This window comes from Mangifera indica, chromosome 18 (assembly GCF_011075055.1).
Source record: "Mangifera indica cultivar Alphonso chromosome 18, CATAS_Mindica_2.1, whole genome shotgun sequence".
In the NCBI taxonomy this organism is placed as follows: domain Eukaryota; kingdom Viridiplantae; phylum Streptophyta; class Magnoliopsida; order Sapindales; family Anacardiaceae; genus Mangifera; species Mangifera indica.
In genome coordinates, this window is record NC_058154.1 from 220,316 (window position 1) to 238,120 (window position 17,805).

Genomic DNA, 17,805 nt, shown 5'->3' on the forward strand with positions numbered 1-17,805 from the left:
AATCTGTAGACCTCATTAATTAATTTCAATGACACCCCCATTTTAGTATAATTTTAATCGTATCAAAATGGTAAGATTTTAATCATAATTAATTTTTCAATTTTGGCTTGTCTAATTTTCAAAGAAACTAAGACAAGAATTTTGTTTGATTAATTTTTCACCTAGACTTGTTTAATTTTAATTGAATATTAAAATTTTTTGTATGATTAAATATTCAACTAAATTTTAATAAGGGTTGGCGATGATGATGACCAAAGGTAATGATAAAAACGTTATCAATAGTGGTATTGATGTCCATGAAGTTAGTTAGTTATCAATGAATTCATAAATTATAAAAAACAATTGAGGAGTAATACATAACGTAAAAACAAATTTCTTTATATAAACTAATGCAATAACATCTAATTGAGAGATTTTAAAATAAGAAAAAAACAATTTATACACTTAATAAGATTTATTTGCCCCACGTAGTTCTATTCAATTCATTAATAAAACCTTATAAAAGAACAAGGGTAATATAGCATGTCAAAAATGAGAGTGACTGAGAAATATTTCTTTTCCCTTCAGCAAATATTATTATTTCCCAGTTGGCTCACCCCCACCTGATACCAATCAAAACATATAGAAGCCTGCTGCGTCAAATTTCCAATGGCACAAGCTTGCTTTATAAGGGTTCGGTTCGACGACCAAAAAGGTCAACCAACAAAGAGATTCATATTAATCTTACTCCAAATAACAAAAATGATGCTTTTATCTCATGTTATAATATTAGTGATCAAATTACCAAAAAGAAAACAAGCAATGCTCACTTCAGAGCACATTCCTCTTAAAAAAAAACCTTCTAGTTGAAATTTTTTGGCTTTTTTATGACAGCCACAATAATTATCCCATATTTACCTTCTCTAGCACACCCATATTCCCCCGGAATGAACAGTGGCATCAGGGCGAACTTTTCAATTATCATCATGGTCTTATTCCCCATCAAAGAAAAAACTGTAGTGAAAGAAATGAACATCTGAGACGTGGCTCCGAAAAATCAAAGCTGGTAATTCAACATAACCTCAATCCTATCTAGCAACATATCTTCAAAGATGATCACAAATAGCCTTGGTAAAATCACTTGTTGTTGCAGAGCCACCAAGATCACCGGTTCTATACTTTCCCTCTGCAATTGTGTTAAGGACAGCATTCTGGATCCTATCAGCCTTATCATGCAGCTCTAAATGGCGCAACATTGTCACAGCACTCAGCAGCAAGGCAGTTGGATTTGCCAAATTCTAGGTCAAGTCGAAACACACAAACCATTAATTAGTAAATAAAAAATAACATAGGAAACGAAAGTGTGCTTCCATTACTAAAATTAAAAGAAAATATAATGAGATCCAAAGGAACTTGGTGAGCATTGGTGCTCACCCACTTTAAAGCAACTGAGTAGTTCATGAAGAAGACCCTAAAATTACTAACACAACATATTCACCTCACTAGTATCTCATATACATGTCTATTATCTCATATATATGCCTATGCTAAGGAAGAAATCTCCAGATCTTCTATGTTTCTAACAAGACACAATAGAAAACCACATCTTAAGGCCACCAGTATTTCTTCCAAAGCTTTCATGAGTCCCCACCTTCCCAGACTCAATTGTGAAAAACAACTCTATCTTCAATAACTCAATTAACAACTATTATATCATATATAATGATTGGAACTTGTTCAGTCATTTAAATATAACATTAAATATCATTCGCAATAAAGTTGGATGTTGCTTTGGCATGTTAATTTTCTGATACATCAGGGTAACTAAAGAACTACATAATAAAGGTTCAGAAAGCTTTAGAGTGCTACAGTTCATTACTCTAGTTTGATGCGAATATCTTAAGTGAGGCTGAGGCCATATGGAATAGTTTCAAACACGATTACACATCCTTGACAACAGGCAGAAAAAGGAGACTCCAAAGCAACTAAAGAACCAAGCAGACATGAACATAAATATGGCAGAGTTAAATAACGAGTAGATAAGGATCAATGCAGGATAGAAATCACGAGGCAGGTTTAGATGCCAACCTTTCCAGCAATATCAGGCGCTGAACCATGAACAGCTTCAGCAAGGACGATTCCTCCCTCTCCAATGTTGCAACTACACAATAAATTAAATGCCTGTTAGATGAACTACACAAATGTTATTGGTGAAGAAAGTGGATTATAATTACCTTGGTGTTAGGCCCAATCCACCAATCAAACCAGCACATAAATCACTGATAATGTCACCATAAAGGTTGGGCATCACCAATACATCAAATAGTGCTGGATTTTTCACAAGCTGTACACCGAAACAAAGCAGTCAGTTACGGCCCCTAATTTAGTTTCAACACAATTAAAACAAAAATAAGAACAAAGTTCCATCTATGCAGCTTCTTGCTGTTCCATCAATTACACATCTAAAATAACTTCACATAACAAAAGCACAAGTATAAAGGAATGTAATAATACCATCATACAGCAATTGTCAATAACAACTTCCTCATATACTATCTCAGGGTACTTCTCTGCAACTTCACGACAACACTGCAGGTAAAAAATAAATCAAATTTCACAGACACAAATTTCAGTACAGTATTCTATAATAATCGCTCAAAAATGCAAGACCTTAAGAAAGAGACCATCCGTTTTCTGCATAATATTAGCTTTGTGTATTGCAGACACTCTTTCTCTTCCATGGGTCTTGGCATAATGAAAAGCATATTCAGCCACCCTCAAACTAGCCTGACGGGTGATAATTTTGAGACTCTCGACCACACCTCTTACCACCTATCATAAAAAATAAAAACTTCTTTGGGTTTAGACTACATTGATTGTATGTTTGTTACTGAAAATTGGTTCTTGCAGAAATTAACTCACTTGATGTTCCAGACCACTGTACTCCCCTTCAGTATTTTCACGGATAGTGATAAGATTTACATCATCATACCGAGTTTTATAGCCAGGAAGGCTATAGCAAGGCCTAACATTGGCATACAAATTAAGTTCTTTCCTCAAAGTAAGATTCAAAGAACGATGACCTTTTCCAATTGGTGTTGCCATAGGCCCTTTTAAGCCTACCCTATTTTTCCGTACTGATTCTAAACTTTCCCATGTCAGAAAACTTTGAGTTCTTGGATCAACTTCAGTTCCAACATAGTGCTCCTCCCATTCAATTGCCACTTCAGCTGTTCTGAACACCTATATAAGTAGAAATTTCAACATTTGTCACAACTTTAAGTTGCATTTTCACAAATAACTATTACAACAGACGCTTTAAGTTTGCCAACTAGAGTCATCAATAACATGATCCATTTTCTTTTGGCATAAAAAAAGGTATGTGCAAATAAGAAATGAGTATTCAAGATACAATGCGGACAAATGGAAAAGAACAAAGCAGCAGACAATTCTTCCTCAATAACAATCTACAAACGAGGTTGTAAATGAAAGAAAAAGTAAAAAATTATATAAAGAATAATAATTTAACACTAAAACAAGATTAGCATCACCAAAACCCTTAACTACAAACAAAAAGGGCAAAAAAAAAAGGGTTCCAAGAAACGCCCATATACTAATGAACAACCAATTCAAGTACTTAACAAAGGATTCAATCTCACGCTTTACTATGACTGCTTTTCTCAGAAATAAATCGATTTCATTCCATTCAACCATAATCCACACTCCCATTGCAAAAATCGAATATTTACCATGCGTCTCCTTGCACTTTAATTTACTAAATGCGTCCAAGCAGAAAACCAATGAAGATATGAAATAAAAATTGTGATTTTTATTCCTCTATATAAAGTACAACTTAATTCTACAAGAACCTTCCAGGAAAGGGAAATTTTGACAGATTATATTAAACTTCAATTACATCTCTGATAAATTTCATAAGAAATTTATAACAATATTCGTAGTGACGTCTATGCTTTTTTTTTTTTGCAAGAGATGTGGACAAAATTTCCCCAACGAAAAATACATAACGAATAATTAAGTTACACAATGGATTACAGAATTCATCCCATTACGAAATTACATTGAGTTAAACCAAGAAAATTTGATAATCTTCAAATTTGTCAAAAGGAGAAATTTAGAGGAAAAAAATACGAGGATGAGAAGAAGAGAAGCAAAAAAGTAATCAAACCGAGTTGACCTGTTTAACGGACTCGGAGATTTCGGGGCCGATTCCGTCACCAGGAAAGAGAGTGGCTCGGATCGGCGTGGTGTCGGCAGAGAAGCATCTAGGTGAAGGTAAAATTGAGGTAGGATTAGGGTTAATAGGGGAAAGGATCTGGTTCGATCGGCTTCCGAGGAGTCGTCTCACGAGCTGAGCCGCCATTATTGATTACCCTGCTTCTGCTCCGTTGATGTAATATGAAAAGGAAATAAGAAATTATAATTTTACTTTATATAAAGGGACTTTAATAGCTATTCAAAAGGCCAAAGGTTGTTTAAATATTTTATTTTTCTATTTGCGGGAAAAAAAAGAAAATTTTATATATCCAATTATGATACTCAATTAACTATTTGAAAAATATATTAATCTATTTTAAATTAAAAATAAATTAATATTAAAATATAATAAATATATATTACAAATATTCAATTTTTTTGAGATATTAAGTGTGAATACATAATTTAAGGTGCATAATTTACTTATCTCACACACACACGCGTGCGCGTACACATATATATATATATATATATATATATATATATATATATATATATATATATATATATATATATATCTAAAATAAGTATATAAAATTTTATTGTTGTATTTTATAATTACTTATCAAAGTAAACATGTTTGATAAAGTTTAAGGGCCATGTGTCAGCCTTTCAAGTGTTGAATTTTAGGTGCCTATTAATTATCTTCCGTGCTATTTTAGAGTAAAAATTAACAAACAAAATGAGCATCATATTGTGACCTGAAGTTTCACATCGCTTTCGTTTTGTCTATTGAGCAGTGCTCCAATCTTGGCAATGGCAACTTAAAAATGGTTTAAAAATGAGCAGTCATTTAAATTTTACTATAGAAATAAAAGCATTACAAATAAATTGTTAACCATTCACAGGGGATTGAAAAAATGAAAATAAAGACTAGCAGAGTGGAAGAGGAGCACCATTCCAACCACTGAGACACTCTAGCATCGGATCAATGAGCTTACCCTGGCAGATAGCTGTAAAAACTTTATCAAACTCCTCACCTGGTGACTTCACTTTTTCACCAGTTAAAAATCCTGTTCCCAATTCTTCCCTCACAAACTTGTATAAAGGATAAGACCTGCATTCTTTGATCCTATTGGGAATTGCTGCATTTCCCTTCTCAATCACTACTCTAGCACTCTCCACCTCCTTGGGCAAAAGGGTTTTCAGTTCCTCCTCAAAAGCTTCAATCTTTTGGAAGATTGAAGAACTCACATTCTTCTCATTTTCGCCGTTGTTCAAGGCATGATGAACAAGTACTTGTCTCAGCTTTTGCATCAATGGGTAAGAGGCACTGCAGGGGTCATCTATGTAAGCGAAGACATATTCGCGATCGACCACTTTGATCAGGTCTTTCTCACAGAATCTTGATGGGTGAAGCTCTCCATTTGCTCCAACAGTAAGAACCTTCTTTGCTACTTGGCTCACGGTGTTCTTGACTGTGGTCTTCAAATTTTCCTCCAAGTGCCTTAGATCAATTGCTTGGCAAAGTGCCACTAAGTATGTAGAAGACATGAGCTTTAAGATGTCAACAGCTTCAGCAGTTTTCCTTGAAGAAATGAGTCCCAAGGAGTTCACATCTTGGTTGTGTTGTTCAGCACTTTGGACATGGCTGGTGACTGGATTGGCAAGGTACTGGAGCTCAGAACAATAGGAAGCCATGGCAATTTCAGCACCCTTGAAACCATAATCCAAACTTGGATTTCTGCCACCAGAGAGATTTGATGGCAACCCATTGTTGTAAAAGTCATTGACAAGCTCCGAAAATTGGGCAAACATAAGTTTCCCAATAGATGCAATAGCCAAACGTGTATTATCCATTGAAACACCAATTGGGGTACCCTGGAAGTTGCCTCCATGCAAGGCCTTGTTCCTTGAAACATCGATCAGAGGGTTGTCATTGACAGAGTTGATCTCCCTTTCAATTGATTTTGTCGAAAATCTGATAACTTCAATCAATGGGCCAAGCCATTGTGGTGAAGTCCTGAGAGCATAGCGATCCTGTTTTGGCTTCTGAAGAGGATCCATCTCGTGCAATTTCTTGGCAGCTTTAACATAAGAACTGCCATCTAAAATGTGTTCCATAATAGCTGCAGCCTCAATTTGCCCCGGGTGGTGCTTTAATTTATGCGTCAAATGGTCAGTGAATTCAGGCTTTCCCTGCATCACTTCCTCGAAAATTGCTGACAAAATTTCGGATAACACACCAAGAACATTAGCCTCAAAAAGAACCATGGAGGCCAATCCAGAACCAACAGCAGTACCATTGACAAGAGCAAGCCCTTCCTTGGGCTGCAACTCAAAGAACTCAAAACCGGCGAGTTTAGAGGCTTCTTTAGCATCAATTATTTCTCCATTAGGGCCAGTGGCCTTGGAATTATGGCGACCGGTAAGTAGTCCGGCAATGTATGACAGAGGAACCAGATCACCGGAGGCAGTGATTGTGCCGCGAAGTGGGAGGCATGGAGTAATGTTGTTATTGAGAAGACTGGTAATTGCTTCCAAGATTTCGAATCTGATTCCAGAGTAGCCCTGGAGAAGAGTGTTGATCCTCACAAGCATGGCCGCTCTTGTTGCAGAGTGAGGCAGCGTGTGGCACGACTCAGTTCCATTACCAAAGATTCCGGCGTTCAAGAATCGAATGAGCTCCTTCTGAAGAGCGCCACCGTTTTTGGTTCTTCTATGGGAAGTTGCACCAAAACCAGTGGTGACACCATAACTATCAGTTCCATTATTCATGCTCTCCATCACCCACTCACTGCTAGCCTTAACACCATCTCTGGCGGACTCTGAAAGCTCAACTTTGACGCTGGACTCAGAGGTAGCAATAGCAGCCACCTGAGCTATAGTCAAATTCTGACCGCCGAGCTTCACCACCGGCTTCTTGTACTCCGCCACCATACGCTTCACTTCATCCAAATGACTCCCTTTAAGACCCTCCGCCATCACTCCCCAGTTCAAGGGATCGTTAGAACCCCTGCACAAACTCTTGAAGCCTTCGTTTTCCATCGCTTTCCTGTGTACAAAACTGACAAATACCCAGAAGAAAGAAAGCCAAGGAAATTTTTTTCCTAAATGGGAATCTTAGTAAATGAAATGTAATTGGATTTTCTGAGGAAATGAGAGAGAGAGTGAAGGAGTCTATATAGAGAAAAGAGAAAGACCGGGTGTGTTGTAGTAAGCCACAGGCCATGGTAGGTAAGCTTAAGGTTGGCGGAAGAAAATCGCGGGGTTTGTTGGAAAGAGATCTGAGCCGTTAATGAAGTTGAGATCCAACGGTCTAGAAAGCGGTGGCGTGGAGGAGATTGGTGAAAATGTGGTTGGTGAAGGTCGCTCCTCCTCCACAGCAGCATAACCCAAAATTAATTATAAATATATAATTTTACTTAGGCCGTTTATGTGCCATGATTATATTATTTTATAATAATGTTTATTTATTATAATTTCATAAAACCGAAATTAAATAACCCATACAATTTTGACCAATTATTGAGTGAAATTGAAGAATGAATGGGTAGGTGTATGGCTTAACATTCACTAATTCAAACTTGGCTTCTTTTATAAATTTTAAATATTTATCCTTATTTGACCAAGATTTTTTGTAATACTAATAAAAAAATAAAAATACCACTAGGCTAGAAACCTTTTTGCTCTCTCTGGCTTTAAACTTATTTAAATAATATTATATTATTAAATAATTATAATTTAATAATTAAATAATATTTAATTATATAATAACATATTATTTAAATAATTAATTAAATAGGTAAGATACTAATGTATTATTGGGTAAGAATTGGTCTTTGGTCAATTGTAGCTAACTATTCAAAAAATAAATTAAAATATGTAATTATTTCTCTAATTATAATTAGTCTACCATTATTTTATATTTATGTATATTGTTCAATGAAGTTACTTGTGTTTGAACATTAGACCAAGTCTCTAACTAAAATGTGCAATTTTTCATTTATATTTCATTAAATTGTTTGACTTTTCTTTTTAATTATTTTTACAACAAAAAAAAAATTTGTATGGGATATGAGTTTTAATAAATATGTATATATATTATTATATAATTGAGTGTTATTTTATTTTTAATTTAAATTTACTTAATTATTTATTTATGAATTTAAAATAAATATATATAATTTAAAATCTAATATATTGGTACGTGTATTTTAGGGATCTACAATGACTAACCACAGTCATAAACCTAAAAGAGGAAAAATAAATTGAAATATCATAAATATATAAACAAAATAAAGAGCTATCGGTCGTGTTAAACCATTCAACAAGATAGCTACAGCGACAGCCATGTGTTTCCAAAGCAACCATACTATCCATTGCCGGCCATGGCCATGCAAGTCACCTACCACCAACACTAAAGTGTGGATTATATCAACCAGTCCCTACTTAACACAAACAGCTACGATCGATATTATTAATGGCCTGATAAGACAACAGTAGATTGAAATCAAAAGCTAAAAATAAATATAAGGTCAATTCAACAGTGACCTATCATTGACTGAATCATCATGGAGTCCGTGTATAATGCAGGAATTCTTCTCTTTCGCTGGGTTGAATGTGAACTCTGGGAAAAGAACAATTTGGGTTTCTCATGCATGGTTTTTTTTTTCTACGTCAAGTAGTTCCAAAAGTTGGAGATGCATTAATGGAGGGCAGATAACTAATTAAATTTGCTTTGCCAAGTTTCATGTTGTTCAAGAAAATGTTTCAGTTACTTTCTGACAGCAGTAAAATGTTGAATGGGTTGCAGGAAGAACTGGTATGTTCCAGAGTGCGTCCTTACCTCTGATGTTATGATTTAAGCTTTATATACAGCTAAATCATGTTTCTGAATGACATGACTAGGCCTGTCTGCTTTAATGGAAGATGATGATAGAGCTTCGAGGAGAACCAACCAATGACTTGCATCTAAAAGGAAGAAAAAAGGGGAAGCAAATAGGAAAAGATTAAAACAAGGCTTTGATGTTTTTTTTATCTTCCCCAATAATTTTCAATTTGTCTTTATCAGATAATCCCTTTCCTGTTCAGAGCTCTATTTATATATTAATCAAAACATTAAAAAATGAAAGCTAGCACATGTTTCCCTACTCAACAATGAGCGGTTATCTTCAAAAACTCTGCAAATCCAAGAATGAAATTCCATCCCTTGACATCTCTACGACAGTAACATATATCATCCACAAAATAATTTCGCTCCTGCCTATTTTACATTAAGAATACCTTTTTTGATTTTTTTTTTTCTCGAACCAAGGTTTTCGTTTATGACAGCCCTTCTGTTAGTGACCAGATTTCTTACATTTCAAGAATCATTAGAATCCAAGTCTTATTCTTGAATATTTTTGCATTTACATGTTATTCTAATCTCGAATACATAGTGATAACCAGGATTGTCATAGATGCATCATACAAATATACTAGCTAAAAATAGGATGTTTTTAAATGTTTCGAAATATTGTTTTAATGACAAAAGAGAGCTTCCAAAACACTGATATTATGAGAATGCAATTTGTAGGTTAACTGATAAGACTTATTGCAGACAAATTACCCACCTACCATATGGACTACAGAATCTGCACTGCAATTATTAATTTCCATCTTTCTTCTAACTATTTTCATTAACACTGCTGCAATTACATGTCCAGTAAATCTGATCCTATGTATATATAGCATACATGGGGATAAAATTTGCAGCATGAACTTTTAATACCCAAGACTGTGCCTTGCAACAATTGAACAACCCTCATATACAGTTTGAGCTACCTTTGAAAATCTAGAAGCTCAAAAGTCATTGATACAGTTGAGGCCGTGGACATAAGTTATGAGCTGTAAGGAGCTGTTGTTGATACCTTCCTTGACCCGGCAGAGTCATGATTGCCGGCAGGTTTGTTGGACAGTCGACGTCTGTAGCGTTTGAGAACAGATGCCAGATTCTCTTTTCCCTTTGGGAAAGCCACATCACCAGCAGCAGTGCCTGACCGTCCCTTTCGACAAGATATAGCAGTCTCCACGTCCTTAATGATGTCCAGAAGTATTGCTGCAGTTGTGCATTTCCCTCTTCCTGGTTTTGCAGTACGGGGCAACATAGCATTTGAAGTAGGCGGGCTTGACCTTTGCTGATGCCCGCCAGGAATTTGAAGGCAAAAGCAAGGGGTCATTGGCATGCGAGGCCTCAAGAATGCCAGATCTATAACACCCTGATAATAAAGAAACAACAGTGTCAAATGAAAACATTTAAAAGATTCTCTAAAAGCTTATAATAACTAGCTGAAGTTTCCATAACATCAGACTGCGAATTTCATCATGGCAGATCTTCCCATGTGGGAGCATGGATATAATACAAACCCCCTAAATCTTGACAGAATATGATGATTTTTCTAATTCATCAACTAGCAACCAAGACAATACACCTTACAACAGAAACACTGGCCCCTTCATGCCAGTGCTACTTGACTTAAAAAGGATGAAAAAGGGTTTGCAAAATGTACCTGAAGGCGATTTAGCACATAAGTGTATTTTCCCCACAGCTCAGGCCGGCTTTCCATGAGTGATAGACTAAGAATTCGGTGAATGCACCAGACCCCAAAGCTTACAATCAAATCCATTTTCCATACACAGTCATCCCCACAGTTTGGAACTGAGGAAATCAGAAAGTTGTTATAACGTGCATCATCATTCTTCACTATGTTAGGAACATTCCTTTCAGAAGACAGATATTGAGATTCAACCATTGGAATCTCTCTTGTTTTGGCTTCAGCTTCACACAGAAACTTTTCCCTAGCTGCCACTCGATTGATTAAATCCTCATCTGCCCCATCATTTGGTCTAAATAACCACTCAGATCCTTCCAATTTCAAAAGCTTCAGAATACAAAGCCTAAATGATTGAAGAAGCTTGGTCTCTGAATTTAAAACAGATACAGCTTCTTGAGAATTTGTATTTGACCTATTTTCAGGTCCTTCTCCAAGAGTCCGACATTTATCAGCTAAACCAAACTGCTCAAAAGGCTGTCTAGACCAAATGGATCCTGTATCCGAACTTGAATTTAACTGTAAGGAATATGCATCTCTGTATCCCTTTGATGGAGAGAGCTCATCAAATGCCAACGGAGCTCCCGCCCTGGATCCAGGATTTGAGTACAGAGACGGCTCATAACTTGCCCAACCAACAGATGACTTGTATCCGCTTGAACCATCCCACTGAATATTCTGACTGGCTATATATTGATCCCGCAGGGGGACAGAAAGACCTGATATGTCAGGCAAGCTATGGAATTTCTTTGCATTTGCAGACACCACTATACTATCAACAGGTCCAGAAGATGAAGCACCATAATATGATCTTTCAGGTTGTAATGGACAATTTCTAGATACTGTAAAGTTCTGGTATCCAGACACTTGGACAGAGCTTGTACCATTTTGCAATTTCTGCTCCATAGCAAAAGCAAGTGCATCTACACAGGTTGTAGGCACCAAAGAAGGGGATTTTGGGGCTGGTGACTCCCTTTGACCATTCAGGTAATCAGAATTTCTTTCCCTAGCGATTCGACTGAAATGTGCAATGCCACAACCATGTACTGTTGTTGGCTGAAAACTCCAGGCGTTGGAAGATGATGTAGTCCGCAAACTGGAGTACCGTCTTTCACCAGATTCTTCCGATGGAATGTGCAAACTAGAATATAGTCTTTCACCAGAGTCTCCCAATGGAATGCGCATACTGGAGTACCGTCTCTCACCAGAGTCTTCTGATGAAATGCGCAAACTAGAGTACCGTCTCTCACCAGAGTCTTCCAATGGAATGTGCAAACTTGAGTACCTCCTCTCACTAGAGTCTTCTGACGGAATGCGCAAACTAGAGTACCTCCTCTCACCAGAATCCTCTGATGGAGTGTGCAAACTAGAGTACCTCCTCTCACCAGAGTCTTCTGACGGAATGCGCAAACTAGAGTACCTCCTCTCACCAGAGTCTTCTGATGGAATGCGCAAACTAGAGTACCTCCTCTCACCAGAGTCTTCTGATGGAATGCACAAACTAGAGTACTGTCTCTCACCAGAGTCTGCTAAAGGAATGTGCAAACTAGAGTACCTCCTCTCACCAGAGTCTTCTGATGGAATGTGCAAACTAGAGTACCTCCTCTCACCAGAATCCTCTAATGGAATGTGCAAACTAGAGTACCTCCTCTCACCAGAATCTTCTAATGGAATGCGCAAACTTGAGTACCTCCTCTCACCAGAATCATGAACACCACGGCTGGAATTCTGAGCATATGCATCTAACTGCATGTGGTTGGACCATAACGGAGAAGATCCTATTTGAACTCCATAAGCTGAATCAACACTATTTTGTACCCTCAGCTGCTTCGGAGAGTCATATAAACTTGAAGTTAACATAGAATCAGACCCCCTTCCTCCTACAGAAGGGAAAAAAGCACCTAATTCCTTTACAGTAGGGTCCACTTTCAATGAAGAAACGAACTTTGAATCAATCCCTACCCCTAGCAATATGTCCAATTTCTTTGCCTTAGCTCCTTGAGCCATTTGCCCATGGAAGTCATATAACTGCCCCCAGAACTCATCAAGAGCTGAGGCTAATTGTCGCCTTGCAGCACGCCCCAACCCCAATCTTGAAAGACTTCCAGGACCATTCCCACTCTCATCACCTTTCCTACTAAGACTCCTAAATGAACCTGGACCATCAGAAGTGAAAGATGAGGTGCTCTCAGGGACATCTTTAGATAATTCTTCAGCATCCCAGGTATCTCCATCATCATTCTTTTCAGTGGATAAATCTCCTTCCATACCCACTGTTTTCTCCCGAGGAACTGGTGATTCAAACATCAAGGTCTTGTTGCCCAAGAGATCATTACCAGTAAATTCCGTCGGCATATTTGAGACAGCTGATGAACCATCTGCAGACGCTGTTTCCTCTTGATGGCATATTGCAGAGCTAGGAAATGTAATATTAGAACAGCTTTCCCGAACACTACCTGAAAGAATTTCCTGATCAGACTCCATGATTATCTCAGGCAAATCAGGATCAAAATTTGTAACAGACGTATCTAATTGACTTTCTGTGGATTTTTCCGCTGCTGGAACCAATTCCTGATTCTGGCCAGGTTCCTCTCCATAATATCTAGTTTCATTTCTATCATTTTCCTCCCTCTCGATAAGGGAGCTTGCTGATTTTAAAGGAGTAGCCAATAGCCAAAGCGTCAAACAAAGTGATGCACAAGCAGTGATGAGAAGGACAACAAAAGGGACAGATGCATTACTCCCTATATTCCACCTCAAATTACCAGCCCAGTCACTGTTACCAAATATCATTTCAATCACAAACATGAGCTTCAAGACTAGCATCCCACCAAATGTTATCAGAACTAAGAATTCCAGAAACTGAGAAATTTTATGGACACCCATTATTGACCTTGATGAAGCAACCCTGAATAGGGGAATCACAGAGGAAGGAAGCAACAGAGCTACCATAACCTGTGTGAATATGAGCAACTGATATATTCCTTCAGCTCCTGAAGTCCAAATGCAAAAAAATGCTGGGACCATGCTGATGATTCTTATCGTAGCACGATGAAGCCAACTGGGTATGTCCAGTTTGAGGAAGTCATGTAAGACTACTTGTCCGCTGAGATTCCAGGTCAGTGCACTGATTTGACTTGAAAGAAATAGAACCAGTAGAAATACAAAGGGGGCGACTGGGTTCCTAAATACCTGTTTTCATCAATGCACAAACAAGACAATTGCTCAGGATGCATCAACATAACAATACTGCAATGGATGAAGTTTAAAACTTTGTGGAAAAGAGATGAGACGCAACTGCTTATGAAAGAAGGAAATTTAATTAATAAACGAACAAATAAAACCTGATCCATCACATCCTGAAATGTAGTCAAAACAAGTCCAGTACTGTGGAAAACATTTGCTGCTGAGTTCATCATCACAAAATTCACCAGATAAATGCCACAAAAGATGCATGAGATGGCAAAAAAATGATAATGACACACAGTGTCCTTGGAGATCTTTAGCCACCCTTGATAATGCTGCAGGAATAAGAGAATAAAAGCTTTTAGAAAGTTGACAACGACAACAATAATTACATTGAATCTAAAGAAACGATAAGAAAATGCAAGTGAACTATAGTAGTTCCTAAATGTAAGCACACAAGTCATAACCATCTGAATCTGAGCAATGTTTGGAAGGTAATTTCGAATGAAGGAAGATTATTTCCAAAAATTTTATTACAGAAATGACTAAATAAGCACTGACAGTGACAAATCTCCAAGGGGCACTAATCCAAGATTATTCTTACCAAACAAAAAGTAAAATCTGCAGAAGAAAAGGCTACTCTTAGTAATGATTCAGGAACGCTCACAATCCAGAAGAAAGAACAATTTGAGCACTAATTGATATGACAGGAGCAAGCAACCAAGGTCATTTGAAATTCCGATGTTTTATTCAACAAATGCCCAGAAAAAAAAAATTCAAATGACCCATATTGGCTCAAAACACACCCGAAAGATGTTGACATACATATAACAATGTAATACAATAATTAACACTCCCAAGTAGTAATCACAAACAAATCTGTGAAGGAGCAAGAAAGATTGCTGTATAAAACTGAACCACATTAGAAATCCATAGTAGTTTGCCCACTGAAAAGCAATACAGGCTCAATCAAATTTCAGGTTACTTTTATATAGCGAGAGATTTCGAAAACAAGTGTCCACAAAATATCTAGAGTCTCCAAATGCCAAACTTCAAGTATACCCCCAGTCACATAGTTACTTAAAGCACACATAATTAGATGTGCTGACACAACCATGTGGGGCCACAAACATCTTATGAAAATTTTAATTCAGCTACTAGGATTGACTAAACAAATCTGTATCATTGACTTAGATCACATAGTTTATAACATGATATAAAAAACACCATTGTGAATAGCAATAAGTGTCACATGTCATTAGCGGCAGGATATCCAAAAGGCAATCATTTCCGGACTGGATTTTCAAATTCAATGGCCCAAACCAAACAAAATAGTCATACATACATGTCAGGTACTAAATCAGTTCAAGTATGAAATGGTGCTCCCATAAGTCTGAAATAATCTCACTCCAAAGGCAGACAAGAAGATACAAAAATGCATTTTCTTAAACATAGACACACAAGGATTCATGTGCAGGAGGCAGAAAGGAGTACCCGAATGATAGAAGAATGGAGGTACAAATTGTGAGGCATAATATTCGCTCCCAGAAGACTCATTACAGTGAAAGTACTCTCCCCACTCAATTTTGTTAGCATCCCATTCACAGAAACTGGAGTTTCTGGTTGACTGATTAGCACTCCAAGGACATAAGAAACAAACAGGACCCCTGCCATGCTTATGCACAGGAAATTTGCCTTGCTCTCCTGAGAATTTAACACCGATTAGCTTACCTATCAAATTGTTTGCCTGAGAAATTGAAAGTGGACAATCTTACCTGGAGTCCAGCAAAAAATGGATAAAAAACAGCATCAGCAGCTGCTAAAAAAATGCTGGTGGACAGGTACACCCCCAACAAAAGATTAAGCCCATGTGCAATCCCCAAAACCTAGAGAAAAAATATGCACAATCAGATGTTAGCAATACAATAGGGACTTTGTGAAGGGAACACAAAAATCAAGATATATATCTTAGTTCCATCACAATCAGGATGAGAAAACTACCATAGTAAGATCTAGCAAAATCACAGAAAGCTCTGTTTGAACTCCTAAGAGCACGCATGTGTATTTGTCATACTCCCTGCTACAGATCTATTGTTGTCACAAACAAAATGAAAATTTTTTTTAAAATTTGCCGACAAACTAATGTTCGAGAGACAGAAAGATAATACCAGTCATTAATCAAAAGTAACAATTGCTACAACATAAGCAGCATGTTAGAGGAAAGGAATGATACCTGAGCAAGATCGCTTCCTGTGACAACACCAATACGAGCTGAAAGATAGTGACACAAAATAGCAGCAAAATTGAAAAGCAGCATTAGTGCTACCAGATCAGTCCCAAAATGGGCACCACCTTCAACAATTGCTGCCCACTTCCCAGGGTCAACATATCCAATTGAAATGAGAAGCACAGGTAATATGGCAGGAAGTAGCAAATTGAGAACACCAGGCTTCTGGTTAGTATTTGCCGTCTCAGCTTCCATGTTATTACAATGTATGTTACACAAATTTCAAATCCCAGTGCAGTATAATAGTTATATTACAATTCCAAGCAACTGAAGAGCAACAGTACGTGCACCAAATTAAATAAATTACATTGCTGCTTATTACCACCACATCAACAGCAGGAGGATGCCACCCTAAAAGAAGTCAATAATTAGTATTTCAGTAACTTCTTTAATTAAGCAGACCTAACCAACGTAAAGCCCAAAGCACAATATTTGCAGGAATACACGCATCAAGTAGCATCCCAACAATGCAAAACATATGTATCTTTTGTACAGAATGACTTCCAAAGCTTCCCTAAGTAGGCACAATCACTGCAAAGGTGACTACAACTTAAGCAAGTTCCAACAGTACCTTTGATTATCTCCCCGGCATGACCAGAAAATTCATGCAATTCATGTATACTTCTATAAAAGTTACTTGCGATTGAATCCAGGATACAATCTTCAGAAATTCAAGCTGATTCCTCCTTGAACCCCACCTTTGAAGTGTAAACCTGATTAAAGGGTTTAGATAAGTTCACTGGTAAAGAAAAGGAAAATTAGGTACAATTTTGTGGACAAAATAACTTGAATTAAAAGATCAAAATCACTTCACACAAGTCTATGCTCACTATGGTCAAACTAAGTGTTTGATCATTTAACAGTATGTAAACATATCTACCACTGAAGCACATAAATAAACAATCAAAAGGGCTTACTAAATTTCATTTAACATACCAGATACAATGACAATCACAGCATCCATAAAGATCAAACACAACTCATCAAAATCTAACACACCAGAAGGAATAAAAAAAGCCACTCCAAGCTAAAGCTCGCATCAGATCTTCCCAAAACATCATAAAAGCACTCCAAAACCAATAACAAAAAAATAAAATAAAAACACACATATTTAATCCAACAAAACAACCCATATAAGAATCCGATAGCAAACCCACAAAACAGAAATGGATCTGAATCAGGCAGAAACCAATCAGCCCAAATCTCGAGGTCGATTACAACACTGAAAACAAAAAAGGAGAAGTCAGAAAAGTACTGATTAGGGTTCATGAGAAATGTTTAAACCTTTAATCTTTACCTTAGTAAGAGTGTAGTCTCAGTTCTGATTGCTCAACTTCTGTTCCTCTGATAGTGTACAAGTGAGATCTTCAAAGGATCTGCTTTTATGAGGAGCAGAGGAGTTACTACAAACTTTTGTACAGTCTGAACAGATATAGAGAGAAAGAGAAAGAGATAAAGGTCTACTAGTTTACTGAGAAAGAAAGTTAAATGAGAAAATAATACAAGGTGGAGAGAGATTGGAGCAAGGAAAAGTTTCACATCAAA

General features: G+C 37.0%; 3 protein-coding genes across 5 annotated transcripts; all 3 read right to left on the reverse strand.

Annotated features, from left to right (window-relative positions):
- Window positions 1-733: 733 nt before the first annotated feature.
- LOC123201897 (isocitrate dehydrogenase [NAD] catalytic subunit 5, mitochondrial) lies at window positions 734-4,420 on the reverse strand. The gene is made up of 7 exons (XM_044617477.1): window positions 4,175-4,420; window positions 2,902-3,222; window positions 2,650-2,811; window positions 2,494-2,568; window positions 2,214-2,323; window positions 2,068-2,140; window positions 734-1,277 (listed from the first exon to the last, which is right to left on the reverse strand). The coding sequence occupies exons 1-7, from the start codon at window positions 4,358-4,360 to the stop codon at window positions 1,086-1,088; spliced, it is 1,119 nt and encodes a 372-aa protein (XP_044473412.1). The 5' UTR covers window positions 4,361-4,420; the 3' UTR covers window positions 734-1,085.
- Window positions 4,421-4,985: 565 nt separating this feature from the next.
- LOC123201898 (phenylalanine ammonia-lyase-like) lies at window positions 4,986-7,403 on the reverse strand. The gene has a single exon (XM_044617478.1). The coding sequence runs from the start codon at window positions 7,240-7,242 to the stop codon at window positions 5,128-5,130; it is 2,115 nt and encodes a 704-aa protein (XP_044473413.1). The 5' UTR covers window positions 7,243-7,403; the 3' UTR covers window positions 4,986-5,127.
- A 2,428-nt stretch (window positions 7,404-9,831) lies between these two features.
- On the reverse strand, window positions 9,832-17,805 carry LOC123201900 (ethylene-insensitive protein 2-like). 3 transcript variants are annotated; one of them, XM_044617479.1, is made up of 10 exons: window positions 17,558-17,805; window positions 17,418-17,482; window positions 16,832-16,973; window positions 16,207-16,611; window positions 15,975-16,061; window positions 15,749-15,859; window positions 15,468-15,677; window positions 14,132-14,308; window positions 10,746-13,979; window positions 9,832-10,454 (listed from the first exon to the last, which is right to left on the reverse strand). In XM_044617479.1, exons 4-10 carry the CDS (start codon window positions 16,453-16,455, stop codon window positions 10,077-10,079), a joined length of 4,446 nt encoding a protein of 1,481 aa, XP_044473414.1. In that variant the 5' UTR covers window positions 16,456-16,611; window positions 16,832-16,973; window positions 17,418-17,482; window positions 17,558-17,805; the 3' UTR covers window positions 9,832-10,076. The 3 variants fall into 3 exon arrangements, with proteins under 3 accessions (XP_044473414.1, XP_044473416.1, XP_044473415.1); XM_044617481.1 differs by having other exon boundaries at window positions 17,414-17,482; XM_044617480.1 differs by having other exon boundaries at window positions 16,207-16,973.

Excerpts from the sequence above, each read along its gene's own strand:
- LOC123201898 (XM_044617478.1), bottom strand. The coding sequence starts at position 7,242 with ATGGAAAACGAAGGCTTCAAGAGTTTGTGCAGGGGTTCTAACGATCCC.
- LOC123201897 (XM_044617477.1), bottom strand. The coding sequence starts at position 4,360 with ATGGCGGCTCAGCTCGTGAGACGACTCCTCGGAAGCCGATCGAACCAG. Across the intron at positions 3,223-4,174 it reads TCTCCGAGTCCGTTAAACAG|GTGTTCAGAACAGCTGAAGT; the intron begins GTCAACTCGGTT and ends CTACTTATATAG. Across the intron at positions 1,278-2,067 it reads CGCCTGATATTGCTGGAAAG|AATTTGGCAAATCCAACTGC; the intron begins GTTGGCATCTAA and ends GACTTGACCTAG.
- LOC123201900 (XM_044617479.1), bottom strand. The coding sequence starts at position 16,455 with ATGGAAGCTGAGACGGCAAATACTAACCAGAAGCCTGGTGTTCTCAAT. Across the intron at positions 15,860-15,974 it reads TTTTGCTAGATCTTACTATG|GTTTTGGGGATTGCACATGG; the intron begins GTAGTTTTCTCA and ends TTTTTTCTCTAG. Across the intron at positions 10,455-10,745 it reads ATGTGCTAAATCGCCTTCAG|GGTGTTATAGATCTGGCATT; the intron begins GTACATTTTGCA and ends CTTTATTATCAG.